Source organism: Ranitomeya imitator, chromosome 5 (genome assembly GCF_032444005.1).
Source record: "Ranitomeya imitator isolate aRanImi1 chromosome 5, aRanImi1.pri, whole genome shotgun sequence".
NCBI classification, from domain to species: Eukaryota; Metazoa; Chordata; class Amphibia; order Anura; family Dendrobatidae; genus Ranitomeya; species Ranitomeya imitator.
Window position 1 is genome coordinate 20,377,672 of NC_091286.1, and position 15,934 is coordinate 20,393,605.

A 15,934-nucleotide genomic window follows, 5' to 3' on the forward strand; every position below is an offset into this window, starting at 1 on the left:
CTAAACTGAGATATGAAACATGACTGCTTGCGGGAGAAAATATTTTAACTGGTTGGAGAGGAAAAGTCCAAAATCATCATCGCGAAGGCAGATTTCAGCTCTGAAGTCTGCAGAACTGTGAATGCAGCTCTGGAGTATAAAACAGGCCTGCAGAGGGTGAGGGGAAAGTCAGAGGTGTGGGGGCATGAGATCCTGTCTTGATCCATTCCCAGCGATCATTTCTGCAGTTGTGAAGCATTGACTATAGGTGGAAACAATCAGTAAATTGTCCTAAGGCGTGGACCTTTAAAATGGGAGTGTCTTTGATTGGAAGGGATGTGGCCAATAATCCATGCACCAGAGAAATCGATAGATCATAGACTGACCTGCGATAACCACATCATTCAGCAGCATCTGCAGGTGCTCCGCGTACATCTCTGAAGTCTAGGAAAAATTCAGAAGATTGATATGACTGCGCCTTTAAGTATCTGCAGCTACGATTATTACAGAAGTATCATCATCCAATATTTTACATCAACGTTGAGTTATCTGAAGTTGGAGATTCAGGTAGGAGCTTTTTTTGTCCCCGTGACAACTCTTCCTGTTCCTGGTATACGGTAATTCAGTGATATTATAGGGTCCTTAGACCTCACAACAACCAATCAGAATCCAGCAGATGTTTGGCAAAAGTATGAAAAGAGAGATCTGATTGGTTAATTAGTCTTAATACTATGATATAACATAGAGACGGGAAGTGTTATCATAGGGACAACGGGCAAAAAAAAACTCCAGATATAATTCAAGTGGTCACACTTGAAGATTGCTGTTCACCAAAGGAAATATACGAGTGAGATATATAACCATTGTTTTGTGTATGTGGCTTGCTGTACATGTATTTTACCACTAAATAAAGACATTTCTGAAAAAAAATGGCATGTGCCCGCCTGAAATTTTATTAACCAGCAGAGGGAAAGTGGACAGCTGGGGGTAGATGTTTATAGCCTGGGAAGGGGTTAATACCCATGGAGCTTCCCATGCTATAAATATCAGCTCATAGCTGTACACTATAATATAACGCTGGGAGCGTCACTATGTCCAAAGCCTTTATAGACTGCGCAAGCGCCGGCACAGTCTGGACCCCACAGAGTGACGCTCCCAGGAGATCACGGTATGCGTAAACACTGAACGCACACTGCGATCTCCACCGGGGAGGCAGGGACCGTGGACGTGCCTGGAGGGTGAGTATTATATTCACCTGTCCCCTGTTCCAGAGCTGCGTGCGGCTCCGTCTCCAGGGTCCTCTGCCTGTGACGTTCACAGTTCAGAGAGTGCGATGACGCGCCTAACGCGCGCCGCCCTCTGACTGAACAGTCACAGCCAGAGGAGCCGTAACAGAGCGGACGCAGCGCTGGATCAGGGCCAGGTGAATATAGCAAGTGTCGGGGGCCTGAGCGAGCGGCAACTCCGGCACCTGACCCCCACAGCGCACCGGTGTCCCCGCCTGCTCAGGCCCCCCAGCACTCGGCACCCAGCGACGATAGGGGAGTATGTTATTTTTTTTTTATATATCGCAGCAGCATACGGGGCATATAATACTATGGAGCATGTTATGGGGGGCATATAATACTATGGAGCATGTTATGGGGGCCATCAACCATAATGGAGCAGTGTACGGGGCATATAGTATGGAGCATCTTATGGGGGCCATAAACCATAACAGAGCAGTGTACGGGGCATATAATCCTATGGAGCATCTTATGGGGCCATCAACCATAATGGAGCAGTGTACGGGGGCATATACAATGGAGCATCTTATGGGGGCCATCAACCATAATGGAGCAGTGTACAGGGGCATATAATATGGAGCATCTTATGGGGGCCATAAACCATAATGGAGCAGTGTACGGGGGCATATACAATGGAGCATCTTATGGGGGCCATCAACCATAATGGAGCAGTGTACGAGGGCATACACAATGGAGCATCTTATGGGGGCCATCAACCATAATGGAGCAGTGTACGGGGGCATACACACTGGAGCATCTTATGGGGGTCATCAACCATAATGGAGCAGTGTACGGGGGCATATAATAGCATGGAGCATCTTATGGGGGACATAAACCATAATGGAGCAGTGTACGGGGGCATATAATATGGAGCATCTTATGGGGCCATCAACCATAATGGAGCAGTGTACGGGGGCATATACTATGGAGCATCTTATGGGGGCCATCAACCATAATGGAGCAGTGTACGGGCATATAATATGGAGCATCTTATGGGGGCCATCAACCATAATGGAGCAGTGTACGGGGCATATACTATGGAGCATCTTATGGGGGTCATCAACCATAATGGAGCAGTGTACGGGGGCATATAATATGGAGCATCTTATGGGGGTCAACAACCATAATGGAGCAGTGTACGGGGGCATATACTATGGAACATCTTATGGGGCTATCAACCATAATGGATCAGTGTACGGGGTCATATAATATGGAGCATCTTATGGGGCCATCAACCATAATGGAGCAGTGTACGGGGGCATATAATATGGAGCATCTTATGGGGGCCATCAACCATAATGGAGCAGTGTACGGGGGCATATACTATGGAGCATCTTATGGGGCCATCAACCATAATGGATCAGTGTACGGGGTCATATAATATGGAGCATCTTATGGGGCCATCAACCATAATGGAGCAGTGTACGGGGGCATATAATATGGAGCATCTTATGGGGGCCATCAACCATAATGGAGCAGTGTACGGGCATATACTATGGAGCATCTTATGGGGGCCATCAACCATAATGGAGCAGTGTACGGGGCATATAATATGGAGCATCTTATGGGGTCCATCAACCATAATGGAGCAGTGTACGGGCATATACTATGGAGCATCTTATGGGGGCCATCAACCATAATGGAGCAGTGTACGGGCATATACTATGGAGCATCTTATGGGGGCCATCAACCATAATGGAGCAGTGTACGGGGGCATATAATATGGAGCATCTTATGGGGCCATCAACCATAATGGAGCAGTGTACGGGGGCATATACTATGGAGCATCTTATGGGGGCCATCAACCATAATGGAGCAGTGTACGGGCATATACTATGGAGCATCTTATGGGGGCCATAAACCTTTATGGAGCAGTGTACAGGGCATATACTATGGGGCATCTTATGGGGGCCATAAACCTTTATGGAGCAGTGTACGGGGCATATACTATGGAGCATCTTATGGGGCCATAAACCTTTATGGAGCAGTGTACGGGGTCATATAATATGGAGCATCTTATGGGGTCATCAACCATAATGGAGCAGTGTACGGGGGCATATAATATGGAGCATCTTATGGGGGCCATCAACCATAATGGAGCAGTGTACGGGGGCATATACTATGGAGCATCTTATGGGGCCATCAACCATAATGGATCAGTGTACGTGGTCATATAATATGGAGCATCTTATGGGGCCATCAACCATAATGGAGCAGTGTACGGGGGCATATAATATGGAGCATCTTATGGGGGCCATCAACCATAATGGAGCAGTGTACGGGCATATACTATGGACCATCTTATGGGGGCCATCAACCATAATGGAGCAGTGTACGGGGCATATAATATGGAGCATCTTATGGGGGTCATCAACCATAATGGAGCAGTGTACGGGGGCATATAATATGGAGCATCTTATGGGGGTCATCAACCATAATGGAGCAGTGTACGGGGCATATACTATGGAGCATCTTATGGGGCCATCAACCATAATGGATCAGTGTACGGGGGCATATAATATGGAGCATCTTATGGGGGTCATCAACCATAATGGAGCAGTGTACGGGGTCATATAATACCATGGAGCATCTTATGGGGGCCATAAACCATAATGGAGCAGTGTACGGTGGCATATAATATGGAGCATCTAATGGGGCCATCAACCATAATGGAGCAGTGTACGGGGGCATATACTATGGAGCATCTTATGGGGGTCATCAACCATAATGGAGCAGTGTACGGGGCATATACTATGGAGCATCTTATGGGGCCATCAACCATAATGGATCAGTGTACGGGGTCATATAATATGGAGCATCTTATGGGGCCATCAACCATAATGGAGCAGTGTACGGGGGCATATAATATGGAGCATCTTATGGGGGTCATCAACCATAATGGAGCAGTGTACTGGGGCATATAATACCATGGAGCATCTTATGGGGGCCATAAACCATAATGGAGCAGTGTATGGTGGCATATAATATGGAGCATCTAATGGGGCCATCAACCATAATGGAGCAGTGTACGGGGGCATATACTATGGAGCATGTTATGGGGGCCATCAACCATAATGGAGCAGTGTACGGGCATATACTATGGAGCATCTTATGGGGGCCATCAACCATAATGGAGCAGTGTACGGGGGCATATAATACGGAGCATCTTATGGGGGCCATCAACCATAATCGAGCAGTGTACGGGGGCATATAATATGGAGCATCTTATGGGGGTCATCAAGCATAATGGAGCAGTGTACGGAGGCATATACTATGGAGCATCTTATGGGGCCATCAACCATAATGGAGCAGTGTACGGGGGCATATACTATGGAGCATTTTATGGGGGCCATAAACCTTTATGGAGCAGTGTACGGGGCATATACTATGGAGCATCTTATGGGGGCCATAAACCTTTATGGAGCAGTGTACGGGGCATATACTATGGGGCATCTTATGGGGGCCATAAACCTTTATGGAGCAGTGTACGGGGCATATACTATGGAGCATCTTATGGGGCCATAAACCTTTATGGAGCAGTGTACGTGGCATATACTATGGAGCATCTTATGGGGCCATAAACCTTTATGGAGCAGTGTACGGGGCATATACTATGGGGCATCTTATGGGGGCCATAAACCTTTATGGAGCAGTGTACGGGGCATATACTATGGAGCATCTTATGGGGCCATAAACCTTTATGGAGCAGTGTACGGGGCATATACTATGGGGCATCTTATGGGGGCCATAAACCTTTATGGAGCAGTGTACGGGGCATATACTATGGAGCATCTTATGGGGCCATAAACCTTTATGGAGCAGTGTACGGGGTATATACTATGGGGCATCTTATGGGGCCATAAACCTTTATGGAGCAGCGTATGGGGCATATGGATGGGAGCAGCAAATTACAGAACGGTGGCGCAGGATGGGAGCAGCACATGACAGAACGGGGGCGCAGGATGGGAGCAGCACATGACAGATTGGGGGTGCATGATGGAAGCAACACATGACAGAATGGGGGCGCAGGATGGGAGCAGCACATGACAGGATGGGGGCGCAGGATGGAAGCAACACATGACAGATTGGGGGTGCAGGATGGGAGCAGCAAATGACAGGATGGGGGAGCAGGATGGGAGCAGCACATGACAGATTGGGGGTGCAGGATGGAAGCAGCACATGACAGAACGGGGGTGCAGGATGGAAGCAGCACATGACAGGATGGGGGCGCAGGATGGGAGCAGCAAATGACAGAATGGAGGCGCAGGATGGGTGCAGCACATGTCAGAATGGAGGCGCAGGATGGGTGTAGCACATGTCAGAATGCAGGCGCAGGATGGGTGTAGCACATGTCAGAATGGGGGCGCAGGATGGGAGCAGCACATGACAGGATGGGGGCGCAGGATGGTAGCAGCACATGACAGGATGGGGGCGCAGGATGGAAGCAGCACATGACAGAACGGGGGCGCAGGATGGGAGCAGCACATGACAGGATGGGGGCGCAGGATGGGAGCAGCAAATGACAGAATGGAGGTGCAGGATGGGTGCAGCACATGTCAGAATGGAGGCGCAGGATGGGTGCAGCACATGTCAGAATGGAGGCGCAGGATGGGTGTAGCACATGTCAGAATGGAGGCGCAGGATGGGTGTAGCACATGTCAGAATGGGGGCGCAGGGTGGAGCAGCACATGACAGGATGGGGGGTGCAGGATGGGAGTAGCACATGACAGAATGGGGGCGCAGGATGGGTGCAGCACATGATAGGATGGGGGCACATGATGGAGCAGCATATGACAGGATGGGGACACAGGATGGAGCAGCACATGACAGGATGGGGACACAGGTTGGAGCAGCACATACCAGGACGGAGACCATATACCAATATAAATGCTCGCCACCCAGGCGTAGAACAGGTTCAATAGCTAGTAATTAATAACCAGCAAAGGCTAGGCAGACAGCTGCGGGCTGATATTAACAGCCTAGGAAGGGGCCATCGATATTGGCCCCCTCCCAGACTAAAAGCATAAGCTCTCAGCTGCCCCAGAAATGGTGCATCCATAAGATGCGCCAAATCTGGCACTTAGCCTCGGCTCTTCCTACTTGCACTGGTGCAGTGGCATGTAGGGTGATAGCATTGGGGTTGATGTCACTTTTGTATTAGCAACTGACATCAAGCCCAGGGATTAGTAATTGACAGGTGTCTATAAGATGCCCCCATTACTAGCCCCATCTTTAAAGTCTTATTTTGAAATAATAACAGACTCCTCTATTGAATTAAAAATAACCAATCAACGTCAGAACGAGCGCTGTGTGAAAAGTTCTAGCTGAGCTCGCGCTGACATCATTAAGTCGAGCTGAGTTCATTTACTCTGAACTCGGATGACTTCTCTGACGGCACCGCAAGCGTTAAACTAGAAGAAGAGGGGACGGGAAGAAAAACATTAGACTCAAACAAAGACGACCCAGGAAAACATACTCAGAAGGGAGGTAAGAACATTTCTAAAACAATCCACAGTGAGGATATTGGAACAAAACAAAATCCTCTAAACTGCATGCTCGCAAACGCCAGAAGCCTGACAAACAAGATGGAAGAACTAGAAGCAGAAATATCTACAGGTAACTTTGACATAGTGGGAATAACCGAGACATGGTTAGATGAAAGCTATGACTGGGCAGTTAACTTACAGGGTTACAGTCTGTTTAGAAAGGATCGTAAAAATCGGAGAGGAGGAGGGGTTTGTCTCTATGTAAAGTCTTGTCTAAAGTCCACTTTAAGGGAGGATATTAGCGAAGGGAATGAGGATGTCGAGTCCATATGGGTTGAAATTCATGGAGGGAAAAATGGTAACAAAATTCTCATTGGGGTCTGTTACAAACCCACAAATATAACAGAAAGCATGGAAAGTCTACTTCTAAAGCAGATAGATGAAGCTGTAACCCATAATGAGGTCCTGGTTATGGGGGACTTTAACTACCCGGATATTAACTGGGAAACAGAAACCTGTTAAACCCATAAAGGCAACAGGTTTCTGCTAATAACCAAGAAAAATTATCTTTCACAATTGGTGCAGAATCCAACCAGAGGAGCAGCACTTTTAGACCTAATACTATCTAATAGACCTGACAGAATAACAAATCTGCAGGTGGTTGGGCATTTAGGAAATCGCGACCACAATATTGTGCAGTTTCACCTGTCTTTCACTAGGGGGACTTGTCAGGGAGTCACAAAAACATTGAACTTTAGGAAGGCAAAGTTTGAACAGCTTAGAGATGCCCTTAATCTGGTAGACTGGGACAATATCCTCAGAAATGAGAATACAGATAATAAATGGGAAATGTTTAAGAACATCCTAAATAGGCAGTGTAAGCGGTTTATACCTTGTGGGAATAAAAGGACTAGAAATAGGAAAAACCCAATGTGGCTAAACAAAGAAGTAAGACAGGCAATTAACAGTAAAAAGAAAGCATTTGCACTACTAAAGCAGGATGGCACCATTGAAGCTCTAAAAAACTATAGGGAGAAAAATACTTTATCTAAAAAACTAATTAAAGCTGCCAAAAAGGAAACAGAGAAGCACATTGCTAAGGAGAGTAAAACTAATCCCAAACTGTTCTTCAACTATATCAATAGTAAAAGAATAAAAACTGAAAATGTAGGCCCCTTAAAAAATAGTGAGGAAAGAATGGTTGTAGATGACGAGGAAAAAGCTAACATATTAAACACCTTCTTCTCCACGGTATTCACGGTGGAAAATGAAATGCTAGGTGAAATCCCAAGAAACAATGAAAACCCTATATTAAGGGTCACCAATCTAACCCAAGAAGAGGTGCGAAACCGGCTAAATAAGATTAAAATAGATAAATCTCCAGGTCCGGATGGCATACACCCACGAGTACTAAGAGAACTAAGTAATGTAATAGATAAACCATTATTTCTTATTTTTAGGGACTCTATAGCGACAGGGTCTGTTCCGCAGGACTGGCGCATAGCAAATGTGGTGCCAATATTCAAAAAGGGCTCTAAAAGTGAACCTGGAAATTATAGGCCAGTAAGTCTAACCTCTATTGTTGGTAAAATATTTGAAGGGTTTCTGAGGGATGTTATTCTGGATTATCTCAATGAGAATAACTGTTTAACTCCATATCAGCATGGGTTTATGAGAAATCGCTCCTGTCAAACCAATCTAATCAGTTTTTATGAAGAGGTAAGCTATAGGCTGGACCACGGTGAGTCATTGGACGTGGTATATCTCGATTTTTCCAAAGCGTTTGATACCGTGCCGCACAACAGGTTGGCACACAAAATAAGAATGCTTGGTCTGGGGGAAAATGTGTGTAAATGGGTTAGTAACTGGCTTAGTGATAGAAAGCAGAGGGTGGTTATAAATGGTATAGTCTCTAACTGGGTCGCTGTGACCAGTGGGGTACCGCAGGGGTCAGTATTGGGACCTGTTCTCTTCAACATATTCATTAATGATCTGGTAGAAGGTTTACACAGTAAAATATCGATATTTGCAGATGATACAAAACTATGTAAAGCAGTTAATACAAGAGAAGATAGTATTCTGCTACAGATGGATCTGGATAAGTTGGAAACTTGGGCTGAAAGGTGGCAGATGAGGTTTAACAATGATAAATGTAAGGTTATACACATGGGAAGAGGGAATCAATATCACCATTACACACTGAACGGGAAACCACTGGGTAAATCTGACAGGGAGAAGGACTTGGGGATCCTAGTTAATGATAAACTTACCTGGAGCAGCCAGTGCCAGGCAGCAGCTGCCAAGGCAAACCGGATCATGGGGTGCATTAAAAGAGGTCTGGATACACATGATGAGAGCATTATACTGCCTCTGTACAAATCCCTAGTTAGACCGCACATGGAGTACTGTGTCCAGTTTTGGGCACCGGTGCTCAGGAAGGATATAATGGAACTAGAGAGAGTACAAAGGAGGGCAACAAAATTAATAAAGGGGATGGGAGAACTACAATACCCAGATAGATTAGCGAAATTAGGATTATTTAGTCTAGAAAAAAGACGACTGAGGGGCGATCTAATAACCATGTATAAGTATATAAGGGGACAATACAAATATCTCGCTGAGGATCTGTTTATACCAAGGAAGGTGACGGGCACAAGGGGGCATTCTTTGCGTCTGGAGGAGAGAAGGTTTTTCCACCAACATAGAAGAGGATTCTTTACTGTTAGGGCAGTGAGACTCTGGAATTGCTTGCCTGAGGAGGTGGTGATGGCGAACTCAGTCGAGGGGTTCAAGAGAGGCCTGGATGTCTTCCTGGAGCAGAACAATATTGTATCATACAATTATTAGGTTCTGTAGAAGGACGTAGATCTGGGTATTTATTTATTATGATGGAATATAGGCTGAACTGGATGGACAAATGTCTTTTTTCGGCCTTACTAACTATGTTACTATGTTACTATGTTAGAACTTTCTCACGCTCACAGTGACCTCAGTGAGATGAAAGAAGGTCATTGGATATTTACTCTGCTCAACTTCATCACATCACCACGAGCACAGCTCATTGTCTCTGCTGGACGTAAGGCTGTATAGTCGCAACATGCAACAATTCAGCCTGCCATCTAGATGTAGCAGACCTAGACACGTTGGGGGGGGGGGGGGGGGGGAGTGATTATTTTCTTCTAGTCAGGGAAATGAGGAATATGGCTGTTTATTTTTTTAACTCCTTTTACAGGGGACATTGGCTTCAGTGGATTGGGTGTTGAGATTAGTATAAGTGTTTTTGGTTCATTTTAATTCAATAAAGGAGTCTGTGTTATTATACTTTATTCTGGGTGCCTGTGTTTATTTACAAATGACTATGGGATGAGTAATGGATAGGTGTCTTATAGACGCCTTTACTAACCCCTGGGCTTGATGTCACCTGACAATACAAAGGTGACATCAACCTCAATACTATCACTCTACTTGCCACCGCAGCAGGACAAGTGGGAAGAGCGAGGCTAAGTGTTAAAATTGGCACATCTGTATTCTATCTACTGTATTCTAACTTGTCACGCTGCAATTTTACCATACGCGGCAGATGAAATGAGTTTTCAAGGACACGGGAGTGTAAAAATCGGACGGCACTTGCATGGTCCGAGTGCCGTGCGATTTTTTTTTTTTATCACACCCATTGACTTACATTGGCGAGATACCATGCCAATCGCAGCATGCTGCCCGATCTGAGCTCAGGAATAAAATCGCAGATGAGCCAGATTGCACTCACCATTTTTCTCGCAGATGAGTATGAGCCCTAAATTGTCAATCATGAAGTATACGGAGCCCCCCGCCATTGTAAGCAGGAAGCTGGAAAATGGAGGAGTGGTTCACTCTTGAAGAATAATTTGAGTAATTCTTAAATCACACATTTAAAAAAAAAGGAATTTTTATCAATTTTTTGTTTAATTGACAAGATCTCTGCTTGCTGTCGGAGACTGGAAACATTATTGTTTACATGCAAAGGCTGAAAACTGATCTGGTCTTAATCAGCTGAGCGTTTGTGACAATTAGGCCTAGTGTAGACAATCCTCTGTGAGATGAGTACATCAGCAGCACATAGTTTGTTACATTGTATCAGTGCAGGTGAAATGTATCAATGTGGATTCCAGGTTGCTCAGCTCACAGAGGATTGTCCAGACTGGATACAAATGTATCATGTTATTCCTCCATCTCATCACTACATCTGAGACAATCCATCCACCTTAATGACCGTCCCGAACACCATGGGGAAAAAAAACACTAAAAATTATAAATTGGATCTGCCCAATGTGCCATCACGGGCAGGAGAATAGTGAGGTCATGGGAAGATACAATATAAAAAGGCGACGGAAATCATATAAATGATGCAGCAGAGACACAAGCGAGGGCCCCTGATCAGTCAACACTGCAAAGTGTGAGGTTAACCTGCAAAAAAAATGCACACACAGCTGCGGAAATTTACAAAATTTACAAAAAAAATTTTTGTTGTTGCCAACACAATTATTGGCCAAAGAGGAGCCACTACTCATAGTGTCCACCCCAACAACGAAGAAGGTGGACTCACAAATAATATAATCACCTGATTTGCATAACGGGCAAAAATATTATCGTAGTTCCCATCTTGATATCTTTTTAAAACAGCCTGTACGTGGGGAAGAAAAATAAGTATTAAGAGAAAATATTACAAATATTATGCAGCTACTATGAAAAACTGAAAAAGTGTCCATCAATAATGGTTTTTCCTATACTTATTACTGCGGGGAAGTCCTGAAAAATGTCACATAAAACAGAGATGTCCTTATGTTGCTGTAACATTGCAAAAGAGCAGAAAGCTCCTCAAATATGAGAATGGGGAAAGGGGTGTGGTCCAAGGATGCCCCTCCCCCGAGGAGCTGTTCTGGAGCGCTTATGTCATCCCGCGTGTTATTCTCAGCCTATCATTTGTATTGTCAGTGTGTGAATACAATAAACATTTCTGCCTGTAGGTTTCACTATTTTTCTAATGTCTTTGTGAATATATTATTTTGTATATGATTGGATTTCTGCCACGTTTGTACATAGGACCTTCAGAAGGCCAAATAATATATCAACTTTCAGTCAGCTTTAATGAATAATTAGGGAAAATGTAATTAATATTTAATTAATGCCACGGGAATAGCATAGATGGTGGAGTGACCTCATCTAATTACCTGAACCTCCATCATGTGTATAGAGCTCACTGATAATGTATCGGATATGACAGAAATGCAGGAATGTGACAGATAAATGAATAGATACAGCGGCATAAACAGAGTCCAATGAGCCTCAGTGCAAAATATGGACCTTGGCCCCCACCTCCATGTTGGTCAGATGTATGGACCCTTGTAGCATCCTAGATGCTATAAAGACAAATGTGTTTACCCTCCATGTAATAATTTCTCCATTCAGGCACCTTCCTGTAATATTTTTTCTTGTACTGGCCCCTTTCTGTAATAATGTCCCCCATCAAAGGCCCCTTGCTGGTAAAATGTCCCACATCCTAGGCTCCTTCCTGCTATAACGTCGCCTGTCCTGGGTCCTTTCCTGGTATAATGTCCCCTTTCCTGGGCCCCTTACTGTCATAATGTCCTCCATTTGGCCCATTCCTTTAACAAAGTCCATCATCCTGGTAAAATGTCACCCATCCTAGGCTCCTTCCTGCTATAACGACCCCTTATCCTGGGTCCTTCCCTGGCATAATGTCACCCATCCTGGGCCCCTTCTTGGTATACTATCTCCTGTTCTGGGCCCCTTACTGTAATAATGTCCCCCATCATGGGCTCCTTCTTGGTATAATAGCACCCATTCTGGGCCCCTTCTTGGAATAATGTCTCCTGTTCTGGGCCCCTTACTGTAATAATGTCCCCCATCATGGGCCTCTTCTTGGTATAATGTCTCCTGTTCTGGGCCCCTTACTGTAATAATGTCCCCCATCATAGGCCTCTTCTTGGTATAATGTCTCCTGTTCTGGGCCCCTTACTGTAATAATGTCCCCCATCATGGGCCTCTTCTTGGTATAATGTCTCCTGTTCTGGGCCCCTTACTGTAATAATGTCCCCCATCATGGGCCTCTTCTTGGTATAATGTCTCCTGTTCTGAGCCCCTTACTGTAATAATGTCCCCCATCATGGGCCTCTTCTTGGTATAATGTCTCCTGTTCTGGGCCCCTTACTGTAATAATGTCCCCCATCATGGGCCTCTTCTTGGTATAATGTCTCCTGTTCTGGGCCCCTTACTGTAATAATGTCCCCCATCATGGGCCTCTTCTTGGTATAATGTCTCCTGTTCTGAGCCCCTTACTGTAATAATGTCCCCCATCATGGGCCTCTTCTTGGTATAATGTCTCCTGTTCTGGGCCCCTTACTGTAATAATGTCCCCCATCATGGGCCTCTTCTTGGTATAATATCACCCATTCTGGGCCCCTTCTTGGTATAATTTCCCCTGTCCTGGGCCCCTTACAGTAATAATGGCTCCCATCTTGGCTCATTCCTTTAACCCCTCAATGACCAGAGGTATTTTTGGTTTTGCACTTTCATTTTTTGCTCCCCTCCTTCCCAGAGCCATAACTTTTAATTTTTCTGTCAATATGGTCATGTGAGGGCTTGTTTTTTGTGGGACTAGTTGTACTTTTGAGCGACATCATTGGTTTTACCATGTCGTGTACTCGAAAACAGGAAAAAAATTCCAAGTGCGCTGAAATTGCAAATAAAGTGCAATCCAACAGTTGTTTTTTGTTTGGCTTTTTTCACCATGTTCACTAACTGCTAAAACTGAGCTGCCGTTATGATTCTCCAGGTCATTACGAGTTCATAGACACCAAACACGTCTGGGTTCTTTTTTTATCTACGCGGTGAAAAAAAATTCCAAACTTTGTTAAAAAAAAAAAAAAATTGCGCCATTTTCTGATACCTGCAGCGTGTCCATTTTTTTTTATCTTGGGTTGGATGAGGGCTTAATTTTTGGGCACCGAGCTGACATTTTTAATGATACCATTTTGGTGCAGATCCCATCTTTTGATCGCCTGTTATTGCATTTCAATGCAATGTCGTGGTGACCCAAAAAACGTAATTTCTGGCATTTTGAATTTTTTTCTCGCTACGCCGTTTAGCGATCAGGTTAATCCTTTTTTTTTATTGATAGATCGGGAAATTCTGAACGCGGCGATACCAAATATATATATATTTTAAATTGTTTTATTTTGAATGGGGTGAAAGGGGGGTGATTTGAACTTTTATATATTTTTTAAATATTTTTAAAAACATTTTGTTTACTTTTTGCATGCTTCAATAGCCTCCATGGGAGACTAGAAGCTGCCATAACTCGATCGGCTCTGCTACATACAGGCAATGACCAGATCACCTGTATGTAGCAGAAATGCTCACTTGTTATGTGCACTGACCACCGGGCGGCGCTCATAGCAATCTGGCAGTGATAACCATAAAGGTCTCCAGGAGACCTCTAGTTGTCATGCTGACCCATTGGTGACCCGCAATCACGTTACGGGGGTCAACGATGGGCAGATTTCCGGCGTTTGACAGCGGCATTTAACGGATTAATAGCCGCGGGTGGTTCGCGATTCCACCCGCAACTGTTCCAGGAACATGTCAGCTGTTCAAAATAGCTGACATGTGCCAGAAAAGATGTGAGCTCACCGCCGGAGCCCACATCAAAGGGAGAGAGTACAACATCGGCGTAAATTTACCATTGTTGGAAAGGGGATATCAATTTCCCTCATCCTGGTATAATGTCCCCCATCATGGGACCCTTCATGGTATAATGTCCCCCATTTTATAACAATGTCCTCCACCCTGCGATAACGTCCTGTATCCTGGGTCCTTTCCTCGTATAATGTCCCCCATCTTGGCCCTTTCTTGGTATAATGTCCCCTGTCCTTGGCCCCTTACTGTAATAATGTCCTCCATCTTGGCCCATTCCTTTAACAATGACCCCCATCCAGTTATGCTGATTCCCATCCTGGGCACCATCCTGTTATACCTCCTGTAATGACCACTGGGATATTAAAGCCACATTTGGCAACAAAATGGGTGCCATATTGATAAAAGTAATTAGTTAGACGAACAGTCATGTACCTTTGGATTTTGATTGTTTAGGCTGAGCCTGGAGTCAAAGTCACTGGAAGAGAAATAAATACAAATGTTACATAAAAAAAAAAAAAAAAAAAAAAAAAGAAAATAGCTACATCCAGACGTTACTGAATCTCTACTTTTCTTAATCTAAAATATTTGCCTATCAATGATATATACAGTGTGGGAAATAAGTACTTGATCCCTTGCCAAATACTTATTTCTCACTGCAAAATGCAAATACATTTATATAATTTATACAATGTGATTTATGGATTTTATTTTTGATATTCTATCTCTCAATGTTGAAATTAACCGACCCATAAAATTATAGACTGTTCATGTGTTTGTCAATGGGCAAACTCACAAAATCAGCAAGGGATCAAATACTTATTTTCCCCATTGTAAAGGTGCAGGCACCTAAAATGATCATTGAATCCACAGCTCTGATCAGTGCCTTATATCTGCCTCCTGTTACTCCCCCCATACTTTACACTTCAGCTCTACTTTATTAATATTGTCAGATATTTGAACAGGAGAGTCTGCTGGAGGTCTAGGACAAGTCTTATATGGGAACCTTATTAACCCCTTACCTTAGCGTAGGATCGGTGGGATACATCGGTGCTTGGTTTCTATTTCTTTGGACTTGTTTGCTGTTTTCAGATCTAATTTGAAGTTACAGACCGATTATTTTATATATAGAGGAACAGAAAATGTGTGAAAAACATAAATCCTTCAAATGCAGACTCTAACATCAATGTCCGTATAGGGATGCCTTGCTGTATGGCCACTTTATGCATTAATTTGCTACCACTTCCCAAACTCTTTTGCTGTCATAGCACTGAGAAGGTTTCCGTGGCTGCAAGTTACTTCTCATCTAGAACAAGAATTAACTAGGCCCTGCCGCATTTTATAGGTGACTCTTTTCCAACATTATATTTTAAACACCTAAATATGTATTTATAGGGGGTTTTCTTTTCTGATACAGAGCTTAAAATCCCCTTCCCTTCACATATCCTATATGTACATGATAAGAGCTCCCTGTATACAGAGATACATGAT

The 15,934-nt window shown here is 44.3% G+C and overlaps 1 protein-coding gene across 4 annotated transcripts in view; it reads right to left on the bottom strand.

Moving 5' to 3' along the window:
- The window catches only part of CAPN13 (calpain 13), a 144,232-nt gene that overhangs the window by 20,325 nt on the left and 107,973 nt on the right, over positions 1-15,934 (bottom strand). For all 4 annotated transcript variants that reach the window (XM_069768372.1, XM_069768373.1, XM_069768375.1 and 1 more), the window contains exons 15-18: positions 15,466-15,537; positions 14,879-14,921; positions 11,349-11,411; positions 366-423 (exon numbers count right to left, since the gene is read on the bottom strand). In XM_069768372.1, the coding sequence (XP_069624473.1) occupies positions 366-423; positions 11,349-11,411; positions 14,879-14,921; positions 15,466-15,537 (236 nt within the window). The remainder of the gene's footprint in view (positions 1-365; positions 424-11,348; positions 11,412-14,878; positions 14,922-15,465; positions 15,538-15,934) is intronic.